At 52.5% G+C, this 12,500-nt stretch overlaps 1 protein-coding gene across 1 annotated transcript; it reads left to right on the top strand.

Moving 5' to 3' along the window:
• The first annotated feature begins 1,240 nt into the window (after positions 1-1,240).
• Positions 1,241-10,064, top strand: prdm2a (PR domain containing 2, with ZNF domain a). The gene is made up of 4 exons (XM_062540772.1): positions 1,241-1,386; positions 3,388-3,556; positions 4,249-5,780; positions 6,344-10,064. The coding sequence occupies exons 2-4, from the start codon at positions 3,538-3,540 to the stop codon at positions 9,743-9,745; spliced, it is 4,953 nt and encodes a 1,650-aa protein (XP_062396756.1). The 5' UTR covers positions 1,241-1,386; positions 3,388-3,537; the 3' UTR covers positions 9,746-10,064.
• Positions 10,065-12,500: the final 2,436 nt, after the last annotated feature.

The following is a 12,500-nucleotide window of genomic DNA, read 5'->3' as shown; positions in this document are numbered from 1 at the left end:
GGGCTAGACATTATAGCCGCTATCCTCTAATCTGAATGCAAGCGCAGCCGTCACCATACTTTATTGCTTCCTGAATGACCTCCGTATCGTAATCAGGAAACCGGACTCTTGGCCCGTGCCATGGGATCCTCATGAACTGCTCCAGTAGGCTATAAACTGAATTCTGGAGACTGGCTGTCCAGCGTCTCAAACTCAGCAACACAAAGACCTCAATTTAAAAAAATAAAATAAATGTATTTATTTATTTATTTTATCTCTACGGTCCTAATCGTTCACAGTTCATTCTATTATATTTAATCGTCTGTGGTGGCTCGGCATTCATGACCTGCAGTATGACTACACACACACACACATACACACACACAGAGAGAGAGAGACAGACAGACAGAGAGAGAGAGAGAGAGAGAGAGAGATAGAGCAGTGTTTTTCAACCTTTTTTGAGCCAAGGCACACTTTTTTCATTGAAAAAATTCTGAGGCACACCACCAGACCACCAGACAAATGAAATTTTATTGAAAATGAAATTAAATAAAAATCTGTAGCCCGCATTCACAATATCAAGTCATTCTTGTCAAAGTGTCTTGAATAGGAATCAAATGAACACAAAGAAAATTATTTCTATTCACTCTTTTTTAGACCACTTAGATGAAATTGAATCATTTCCCAAGGCACACCTAACAATGTGTCACGGCACACTAGTGTGCCACGGCACAGTGGTTGAAAAACACTTAGATAGAGACCTAACAAGTGTGTATTTTAGAGTGACAAGTCTGTATGAGCTTAAGTACCCTAAGTTAGGATACTCCCATCCAGCACTCCCATCCATTAAACAATTAATATATGATATGATATGATATGATATGCCATGGAATCACATATGAAATTGTATAATGTAAAAGCCTATAATATAGGCTAATAAAGCCTATAAATATAATATAATATAATATAATAAAATAAAATGTTGGCACAATTGTGTGGGATACCAATGTTAAATTGATAGGGAACTACATTTGCATGTTCAGTTCAGAGTTGCTGTGATTTCAGGCACCTCGAGGCTACTAACTGGGAGCAGTGCACGCACTGAGATTACGTGTTGGCGACTGCTGACCGTAGCCTACGTGAGGTGATCAAAGTTTGCTTTGAGTAAACACGCTGAGCTCAGGGGTGTGGAACATGAACTTGGACATGGACAGCCTATGCGTACACCTTTACTTGAGGGAGAGCAATGGCAGCTCGCACATGCGCAGTGCAGCAGGGATCTGTAGTCCGCAGCGTCGGGTAGGCTACAATGGAGCTGACAGCTCGACGCTAGCAAGGCTGCGCTAGACCAAGAAAACACCAAGCGCTCCGCCCGAAGATACGCACCTGGTGTCACCATATTCTAGGGTAAGGAACAGCCGCTCAATCACCGCCCAAGGGCGAACCACGGAGAATGTGGCCCGTTTTAAAGTCGTTGCAACGTGAGAGGGACTGGCTCCAGGCTAGTTAGCTGTCATAGGCTTGCATTATTTTGTTTTAGTATGACAGCGCGTCGGTTAAATTTTTCATGGAATCTGGCTAGCCCTATGTGACTCCAGGTCCTTGAAATATAGTTTATAAAATTAGGCGTGACTCAAGCACCATTAGTGACCCATAAACGGCGTCTGGTCTGGCTAGCCACGGTGTCCGATTCGACAGTGACCTTCCAGTCTGCAGACACCGCCAGCCACTAGTCGCTTTATTTAAAGGGACGTGACGCGTCTGATAATGCGGTCGCAACATGTGTTACTGCAGACTCGCTTTCGTGCAAACATTATAGCACACATTCTGACACACTGTTTATAACCCAGGAAGCCTTTTTCTGCAGAGGTCTTTTGCCGAGTTGTTCTGATACCAGCGAGACATGAGCAGGCTTGTCTTTTCATTGCATATTCATAGACATTAGCTGGTCTGCAGACAAGCTAATCTGTAAAATGGATCATAACTGTGTCCTAATCTGGCCTCTGAGTCGAGCTACCAGATGATGAGCAGCTATCAAACGTCTGCAGTATTGCAATATCAGGAGAAATGTCATTGTTGTAACCTGGTGACTGTAACGAGAAATTATAGCCGAACCTTATTAAAAGTGTCCTGTCATCTTTCTACATCAGACGAGGAGGAGACGGTGAGGAAGACCGATATTGGGGGAGTTCTATCCGAGATAACGATGTTGTCTTCAACCCGTTGAATACAAACAAGTCGTAAATGAAATGCATTATTGGAATCGTCTGTCGCCTGTAGCTATAGGCTACTTATGACCAATGTTTACAACCCGTCTAGCTTATGTCTGGCCGCGTTTACGCGTGTGTCGTGGTAGTTCACTGCAGTGTGCGGCAGTGGTTTAGCTCGGGAACACCCAGACCTTCACAACTGCACTGTTGTACTTGCGTAGCCGTGTTTTAGGGACATTGGAAACGGGCTTCTTCAACGGCCTCTTGGCCAGACAAACATGCAGACCAAATCCCAAATCTGCCAAAAGTTCGTGTGCATGTTCCCAAGGCAGCAGTCGTTGGGAAGATCCATGCGGCCTGTTGTGTGGATGGCTCGTAAAGACGCACGAGAGAGAGATCTCGCGATTATCCCCACCACCAGGTGCCAACCGTTAAACGGCACCGTCATGATTAGCTGCTATGCCTCAGATTCAGGTCATAAAACTCGATGTGGGCATAATGTGTTGGCATACCATGGGCGCTCTATGACCTGATGACAGGCCTGCTATGACTGGCACGGAATGACATTCATAACATGGACTGTGTGTGTGTGTGTGTGTGTGTGTGTGTGTGTGTGTGTGTGTGTGTGTGTGTGTGTGTGTGTGTGTGTGTGTGTGTGTGTAGCAGGCTGGGTTTTAAACGGTGACTTTCTTCCCATGTCTAAGGGCTTGTTGTGCACATACTGCTGGTGTGTGGGCGGATGTGCCATTTTGGGCACATTTTAAAGCACACACACACACACACACACACACACACACACACATACACACACACATGGGTATCTTAAAGGTCCTGGGCTTCTGTTGGCTGCTGAGCCAGGGTGTGGCCCTCAACTGTTTCTTTAACGTGTTTAAACTTAAAGAGTTTAAAATAATGTGACAGGTGAGGGTCCTATGCACTGCGACTTATGGAACGGCCCTGTCTTAATCCCTCATCGGAACATTGACACAGCTGCCACTGTCATACACACACACACACACACACACACACACACACACACACCAGGCATGGCCTCTTGTGTGTGTGTGCCACAGACGTCCCCAGCCATGTTGAGTGTCTTAAGCCCTCTCTGAGGCTATGACTAATGTGTACTGCTGATGTGTACCGTGGAGAACACCCACTAAGTCACGAGTGACGCGCTGCGGGTTCTCCTCCGCAGGCCCAGACGGAAGGCCCAACGACACGGAACCGAGCAGGCACCCGACAGCAGACGGAACTCTAGACCAGACAGAACTCTCACCTCAGACGGAATTCCGGACGGAACAGTGGTCTCAGACGGAACAGCTGGGATTCTAGGGGTGTTTCAGCGATGTGGAACTCTGAAGAGGGTGAGCACCTGTTCTGTGTTCTATTTGATCTTAATCACCTGTTCTGTGTGTTCTATCTGCATTAATCAGCGGTTCTGTGTGTTCTATCTGACCTTAATCAGCGGTTCTAAAGCAACTGTTCTCTGTTCTACATGATCTATTTCAGTGTTATGTGTTCTCCAATCTCCACGCTCTTAATAAGGGGTTGTTCTATGATCATCTTAATCATCTTAATGTTCTGTGTTCCGCTTGGTCTTTAGAACAGCAATAGCAATGTTCAGAATACAGTTCTTGAGTAAAAAGCTATATACCACACAGTTACACAATATAATGTTTAGCATTGATGCATCAGTGTAGCTTTCTGACATTTAAACCGTTGTTATTTTTATCATTAAGAAGTTGTGTGAGCTTGAGGGAATAAGACACAACAGTTCTGTCCTATTTGATAATCCAGACAAACATTGCAAGTATAAATATCACTTCATGATGGAATGATTGAAAGCAACTCAACCACATACATCTCTGTAGCTCTGACCAGTCCCATCACATACAGTAACACATCACATATGTAATGTGACCATATCTGTGTGTGTGTGTGTGTGTGTGTGTGTGTGTGTGTGTGTGTGTGTGTGTGTGTGTGTGTGCGCGTTTCTGTGTGCATGTGTGTGTGCGTGTGTGTGTGTGTGTGTGTGTGTGTGTGTGTGTGTTCCCAGTGGTGGTGGTGAAGGCGGAGCAGCTGGGCTTGTCGGCGGCGGGTCAGCCTCTGGGGCAGGTGGCGGTGCTGCAGGAGGGCGTAGCGGGCGAGAGCCAGGCCTACATCCTGTCCCAGGGTTCCGTCCTGCCACAGACCCCCTTCCTCTGCATCTCCGTCCTGGAGAAGGAGGAGGAGGAGGAAGAGGAGGAAGAGGAAGAGGAGAGACGCATCACCGAGGACACGCCAGCGTCGTCAGGGGCAACGGTGTCCAACGAGGCGAGCGGAGCGGCTGACCAGAGCGCGGACGGTGGAGTGGAGACGGAGTCGGAGGCGATGGAAGGTTCCGGAAGCGTGGCGGAGGAGCGCGAGGCTCAGGCGGAGGACGACCCAGATTACGACCCGGAGTGTGACGCGCCGCAGAGCGGGCATCGTGCGTTCCAGTGCCACCACTGCCAACGCCGCTTCTCCACGCGCCAGGGACTCGAGCGGCACACACACATCCACGCCTCGTCCAGCACACACACCCACAGCACACACCCCCTCAACACACACACACACAACAGCCTCAAGTGCAGGTTCTGCACCAAGACCTTCGGCACGCAGTTCGGACGCCGCCGGCACGAGAGGAGGCACGAGAGCGAGAGGAAGAGGCTCGGGCGGACCACTTCCTGCTCAGGGACGACCCGTCCGGCGAACGCCGCCGCAACATCAGAACCGGCCGCATCCGTGTCCGCCCCACCTCTGAAAGTAGTCCCGGCTGTGAAGATCCCTGCGCCGGTGCGTAAGTCGGCCCCGGGTGACGCGGCTACAGGACGAGGCCGCGGTTCGTCGGAGGAGGGGGGTGCGGAGCTAAGGGGCGCACACGTCTGCAGACACTGCCGCAAGGCGTTCGGCACGCACACCAACATGCGCCGGCACCAGCGCCGAGTCCACGAGCGCCACCTGCTGCTCAGCCGCCTCAACAGCACTAAAGCCACAGCGCCCCCGGTGGAGGGGGTGAGAACTGCACCCAACCAAGAGGCTCTCAGCTCCTCACCCCCGCCAGCGGCGAGTCCTTCCCTGGGTGTAAGTGGCGGCGGCGGGGGGGAGGAGGTGGAACGTGAGGAGTACATGGTGGATATTTCGGAGAACATCTCGGAGAACCTCAGCTTCTACATCGACGGCAAGATCGTGTCCACCAGCGCCATCAGCAGCTGCGAGGTCATCGAGGTCAACTCCGGCTCCGCCACCGCAGTGATTGGTCTAGACACGCTCGTCATCAGCCCCGCCCAGATCGCTCAGGCGCTCAAAATGCAGTCGGCCTCGTCGTTGTCGTCGGGGTCACGTGACCTCCTCCCAGGCGGCCAATCGGCATCCAGACGTCGCACGGCCACGCCCCCGCTGCTGCCGCAGATCAAGACGGAGCTGGAGTCGGAGCCCATCCTCACCACCTCCTCATCGTCCTCGGCAACCGCCTCCTTCCTCCCGGCGACGTCGGCCCTGGGCACTGTGGTGGGCACCGTGGTGGGCACGGTCCTGTCCCAGTCCGTCGACCCCGGCGGCACTCACAAGGTGTGGGCTCCTGTCTGTGTGTGGTGTATACTGAAGTAGTACTTATGTATTAATGTCTAAATATATCATAATAATATTAAGTTGATATGTATTGTCTAAATATATCATAATAATATTTAGTATACAGTATACAGTATTGTCTAAATATGTCGTAATAATATACTGTATTATCTAAATATATCCTAATAATATTTAGTATATGCTGTATTGTCTAAATATATCATAATAATATTTAGTATACTGTATTGTCTAAATATATCCTAATAATATTTAGTATACTGTATTGTCCTTCTTCTGTGTTTGGGCTCCTGTTTGTATGCAGTCATTTCTGTGTATTAGCCGCATTGTGTGTGTTTTATCCAAGTTAAAGGAAACTAAACCATATTAAGACCATATTACTTGCCATATTAAGACCATATTACTTTATTAATAACATTATTATCTTATTGTTTAGTAGAAGATGATTTTTATTTTATTATATAACTATTGTCGTATTATTCAGGAGAAGACGATCTTTATTAATAACTTTATTGATAACTTTATATCTTATTATGATTATTTAGGAGAAGACGGTGTACCTGTCGCCCAAGCTGAAGCAGCTCCTCCAGACGCAGGACGGATGCCAACCCACCTTCGCCCTCATCAGCGACGGGCACCGTCTGGCCCCGCCCCTGTCCCTCACCACTCTGCCCTCCAGCTCTGCCCGCTTCAAGAGGCGCACAGGGTCGCCCCCCAGCAACGGGTCGTCCCCCACCACCACCTCCTCCCCTCAGCAGAGCCCTGCTGGGGCAACTGAGAGCGGAGGGGCAACAGAATGCCCCCAGGAGCAGCAGGCACCTGCGGCGGCACCTGCCCAGTGCAGCTCTCCACCGCTGAGTCTCACCTGCAAAGGTGACCTGGAGCAGTCGGATCCTTCCGGAACGGCGTCGTCGACCAGCGCGGCCCTCGCGGCCCCCGTCCATCAGAACCCGCCGCTGGACTGGTCCGAGCCCAGGACGGGCGGGAGTCCGTGCAACCAGCAGCCCCTGGACCTGTCCAGCGCCACCGTGAGCCGCAGGGAGGGCAGCGAGGAGTCGGGCGAGGCGGCGCTGGATCTGAGCATGCCCAGTCGGGGCACGGAGGAGGGGGGCGAGGGCAGTGGCGTGGGGGCGTCCGCCGGGCCGCTGCAGCTGCGGAAGTCCAAACCCAGTTCCAGCATGCTGCAGCAGGTCCTGATGAGCGACTACGCCGGTCTCACGACGGCACCTGTCGGAGGAGACCAGGGCGCCAACGTCGCTGCCCTGGTGACCGACGTTGCCATAGTAACCGCTGCCAACGTGGTGCCCGCTAACCCCGAGAGGCTGGTGGTGGAGTTGGCGCTGCCTGCGGAGTCCTCCCTGATCGCCCCCCTTCCCGTCCCCGCCACGCAGCCCTCCTCCCCCTCCAGCGCCCCCGCCAACCTCACCCCCCCTCCAGCGCTGCCCTCCGCTTCCTCGTCCGTCGTCACGGTTACGTCGGCCCCTGCTCAGCTGGTGGCCGTGAGCTCCGCCACCACCCAGCCCGCGCTGGCTCTCCTGCCCACCGAAGCCTCCACCAGTGGCGTAGAGACGGGCACCGATAATGCGCCACAGGGAGCAGAGGCCCAGGTGAAGACCATCCTGCCAACCTGGGGCGGTGCTGTGCCCATCTGTCTGAGTAGCGCTGAATCTCTCCAGACGTCCACCGGAGGGCCGCCCGTGGGTGAAATGTCCCTTGCAGGCCCCTCTGCAGACTTTGTCTCGACGATGCCAACGCTACAGGCCTTCGCCGCGTCCGTGAACGAGCCTGCCATTCAGTCATACAGCATCATCCCCAACGCAGTGGTCATCGAGTGCACAGTCTCTCTGGAGTCCTCGCAGGCGTTCGTTCCCACCTTCCCTGGGAGCACCATCGAGTCTCCTTATGGGAAGATCATCCTTGGACCTTCAGAGCATCTGCAGCCGTACACTACGCCTCAGCTTCAAGCCCCTAAAACTACAGCGCCACCTACTGGACCGGCTCCAAACATTGACCCCCCTTCACAATCCGACCCCCCTTCACAATCCAACCCCTCCTCATCTACTGCCCCCCTGCAACAGGAAACTGCCCCTCCAGCTGCTTCCTCCATCAAAGACGAGTCCAAGAGCAGCGACGGTGAGCTAGTGGAGTCAACAGCCACAGAGCCCCCTGCTGCTCCGGAGGCCTCATCGCAAGCAGAGGAGACGGCAGTGAAGGAGGAGCAGCAGGTGACTCCTCTTGGCAACAGCTGCGTGTGTAACGTCTGCTCCAAGCCCTTCCCCTCCATGAAGGAGCTGGGGCGCCACATCGGGCAGCATTCCGAGGCGTGGCCCTACAAGTGCGAGTTCTGCGTCCAGCTGTTCGAGAGCGCCAAGCTCTTCCTGGACCACCGCTCGACCTACCACGGCATCGGGAAGATCTACGTCTGCTCCGTCTGCTCCAAGGACTTCGCCTTCCTGTGCAACCTGCAGCAGCACCAGAAGGACCTCCACCCGGGCCAGACCTGCTCGCACACCGAGGTGGAGGACGGCAGGCTGCGTCCGCAGAACTACAACAGCCCCAACAAAGACGCGGCGGCAGCAGCAGCAGCAGGCCCGGACGACGCCGCGTCACACTCCTCCGCCCTGCAGGAGAACGAGAGGATGACCCGCATGAAAGCGGCAAAGAAGGAGGAGGAGGAGAAGGAGAAGGAGGAAAAGGACAAGGAGGAGAAGAAGGAGGAGGAGAAGGAGGAGGAGTTTGACACGGCCACCGAGGAGCTCTACACGACGATAAAGATTATGGCGTCGGGGATGATTCGCTCCAAAGGTCCGGACGTGCGTCTGGGCATCAACCAGCACTACCCCAGCTTCAAGCCGCCGCCCTTCCCGTACCACAACCGCACGCCCACCGGCTCCGTCGCCTCGGCAACCAACTTCACCACCCACAACATTCCGCAGACCTTCAGCACGGCCATCCGCTGCACCAAGTGCGGCCAGAGCTTCGACAACATGCCCGAGCTGCACAAGCACATCCTGGCCTGCGCCAACGCCAGCGACAAGCGGCGCTACACGCCCAAGAAGAACCCCATCCCGCTCAAGCAGTTCGCCCGGGCGCAGAACGGCGTGCTCTCGCCCACCACGGCCGCCAACATCCGCCAGAACGTCTCGTCTCGCAAGGCCGGGCAGGCGGGCAAGCGCCAGAACGTGAGCCAGGACTCCTTGGCCAAGCTGAAACTGAGCGCGCTCAACAAGAGGAAGGCCCAGCTGGTGCAGAAGGCGGTTTCCCAGAGGAACAAGTCCGCCGCTCTGCCCAAGAGAGGCTCGGGGGCCGGGGACGAGGAGCAGGGCAGTCACGTGTGCCCCCACTGCCGGCGGGAGTTCACCTATCGCGCCAGCCTCAGCAAGCACATGGCACTCAGCTGCCCCAACAAACCCGTCTCCAAGAAAGCCCGCAAGAGGAAGGAGGGAGTGGGAGTGTCCCTCGTTCAAGAGAACAACGCCAACCTGCGCAGACGTAGTCCAGATACCGTGGGCAAACAGCAGGGGGCGCTGCAGCCCCAGATAGCCAAGCCGGTGGGTTCGGGAGCTGGAGACCATGCTGGACTGCCTCACCTCCACAAGGGGGACATGAAGAGGTCGGCCATTTTGATAGCAGCACCGGCCCACCCCATGAAGAGGAGTAAAAACGGGCCCTCGAGCGTCCTGTCCCCGATCCCACAGTCCAACGCCGCACATCGGCTGGGCCGTCCACCGCAGAACGGCGAAGAACCCAGAACCCAAACCCAGAACGTTCAGAGCCAGAACGCTGCACAGCAGTCCATCCCGATCAGGGTGCGGGAGAGGAAGGGGGGGCCTGTGACACGCAGCCTTCAGCAGGCGCGCTCTATGGTGCCCCCCTCTGGTCAGGCTGAGGCTGGAACTGCACCCCAGCCTGAAGAGCAGCAAGTGGCCGTGGCAGGAAGGAAATAAGGCCTCTGCCTCTGGACAGGGCAAGGGCACCAGAGAGAGACCCCTGGGGCAAGTGCACCAGAGAGAGAGCCCTGGGGCAAGACGAGGGCAATAAGTAGCCGACTCTGTGGGCACTGGTATAGAATTAGGGCAACAGAGAGATACCCCTGGGGCAATGGACAACAGGGAGAGACCCCTGAGGCAATGAAGGCAAGAAGGTGCTGACTCTTGGGGCATTGGGACAAGACAAGGGTTTCAGGGAGAGACCCTTGGGGCAATGGACAACAGGTAGAGACCCCTGGTGCAAGATGAAGGCAAGAAGTAGCTGACTCTTGGGGTCCTGGAGCAAAGGGAGGAGGGGGGCGGGGGGGGGGGGGGGGGGGGTATATATGAGAGTCAGATATGGGCTCCATCCATGGCAGAGTCCGCTGCTGAGACAGACATTGAACATCTGAGGGGACACTTACATTACACTTCATAGCCTTTATTTATTTATTAGCTGGTGGTCTCTAGCGCTATCAGTGGTGGGAGCCTTTGTGAAGGACGTAAGAGAACAGGCTAGGAATTTTGAAGATTTTTTGTTCTTTGTTTTATTTGAGTAAAGGAAGCGGAAGCAGAATGAAGACCTGGAATATTCTGGAGACTGTGAGAGACTCTGTGGACACTTTATGAGTGTGTGGGTTGCACAGGGCATGATTAGAGGGACACAGGGTAGAATGAAAGATGTGTGTGTGTGTGTGTGTGTGTGTGTGTGTGTGTGTGTGTGTGTGTGTGTGTGTGTGTGTGTGTGTGTGTGTGTGTGTGTGTGTGTGTGTGTGTGTGTGTGTGTGTGCTGGGGCATGGGTGGGTGCTAAGGTCTAGGAGGAGAAGGGTAAGAGAACTCGGTAGCAGTTGGCCCTGGTACCCATTTGGCTCTGACAAGGCGCTGATCCGCGTCAGATCTGGAATAAGATGTTAAGATGTTATGTGAACTGGTCAGCCATACTGCCCACAGAAGGGCCTTGCTAGGGCACTCGTTTTATTTCCTCCTGGGCCGTGCACTTTAATAATTTAAATGATCTTGTCAACTTTATTATTGTTTATACATGGATATTATGACAAACAATCAAACTTAAAAAAGACAAGTCCTACCTGACAGGGTTTAAGACTAATGTGAAGTTCCAAGTGTGTGTGTGTGTGTGTGTGTGTGTGTGTGTGTGTGTGTGTTTATCAGAAGTAGGCAATCATGTCTGGTAGTGCTGGAAGAGTAGTTCTGATTTTAATGTTTGACTCGCCGTGTGTGTACAGCCTGGGGTTTGTTGTCTTGTCTCTTCATGCATGTAAATGTACATGTCTTCAATATGAATCCCACTCACTAGGTTTCTGGAACACTGCGATGGAAGAAGAAGGTCCGAACTGGAAGCACTCACTCAGAACGCCTCTGTCAGAACTGGATCAGCTCGATCAGAATGCCTCAGTCAGAACTGGTGAACTGGATCAGAACACCTCAGTCAGAACCGGGTCACCAGTCACTCGGACAAGCCCGGCCAGTGGTCTCCGAGTGAGCAGACCGCTCCAGTGGCAAACCTGATATTTAGAATCAGGCATTGGCCAACAGACTCCCCGTCTCTATCCCGTTACTCAAATCCAGATTATGTAGCAATCATTTGAATGAATGCCCATCCTTTAAATAGCATTGTACCCTCCCAAGGGCTGAAGTGCTACTGTGTAAACAACACAAACATGTTGACATTCAGCATAAAAATGATCAAGAGTTATCACTTCTTCCGATTGGATTTTGTTTTATGTTAGAATTGGCCAAAGTGTTTCTAAAATAGCAGCACCTGCAAAGAAGCCATCTTGATTTGCAGATCTTCCTCTGTGGTTGTTTATGTAACAGCATGATACCAGTGGGTCAGTGTGTACTGTATCTCCTGGTCAGAACATTACCAGAGTGGTCTAGGACCGCACTGAGTAGCAGGAAATGGTCATCAGCTTATTGTTATATTCTGTGGCCTTAACCTTGATGTCTAGAAGGGTGAGGTCAAGTGCGTATCTGAAACTGAGGGTGTGTGTGTGTGTGTGTGTGTGTGTGTGTGTGTGTGTGTGTGTTGAAAAGAACACACTGTAGAACTCAGACCTGATATCTTGATTGGCCGTGGGGGGAGATGTAGAACTCAGACCTGATATCTTGATTGGCTGTGGGGGGAGATGTAGAACTCAGACCTGATATATTGATTGGCTGTGGGGGGAGATGTAGAACTCAGACCTGATATCTTGATTGGCTGTTGTGGAGGGAGATGTAGAACTCAGATTAATGATGCAGGAACAAAGGAATAACCTCGGCTGTTAGTACAGGAATAACCTCTGCTCTTAGCACAAGACTAACTATTACAATTAGCACAGGAATCATCTCTACCAGTAGTACTGGAATGACTAATATGATTAACACAGGAATGACTTCTACTGTTAGTACAGGAATAACTAAGGTTAGTACAGAAATCTGATCTAAGGTTAGTACAGGAATAACTACTCATACAATGAAAGGAGTGTTGGAGCCAGTGGTGACATCACTACATAAATAATTAATGATGTCATTACTCATCAAGATCTTATGACTATGGAGTCTTCCCCAAAATAGTAGCTGAATTCTAATTGGCTGTGAGTGATGTCTGCTCATTTCCGAAGCTGACCAGTCGCCCAGGTAACCGGTCTCTGCACCAGTTCTAGGTGCGCACCAGGCCCGGTCTGGTCCGGTACTAGCGGTTCTGAAGGATCTGGTTGCTGTGGAGACCGG

Source organism: Sardina pilchardus, chromosome 7 (genome assembly GCF_963854185.1).
Source record: "Sardina pilchardus chromosome 7, fSarPil1.1, whole genome shotgun sequence".
NCBI classification, from domain to species: domain Eukaryota; kingdom Metazoa; phylum Chordata; class Actinopteri; order Clupeiformes; family Clupeidae; genus Sardina; species Sardina pilchardus.
This window is presented reverse-complemented; position numbering and strand designations above follow the sequence as displayed.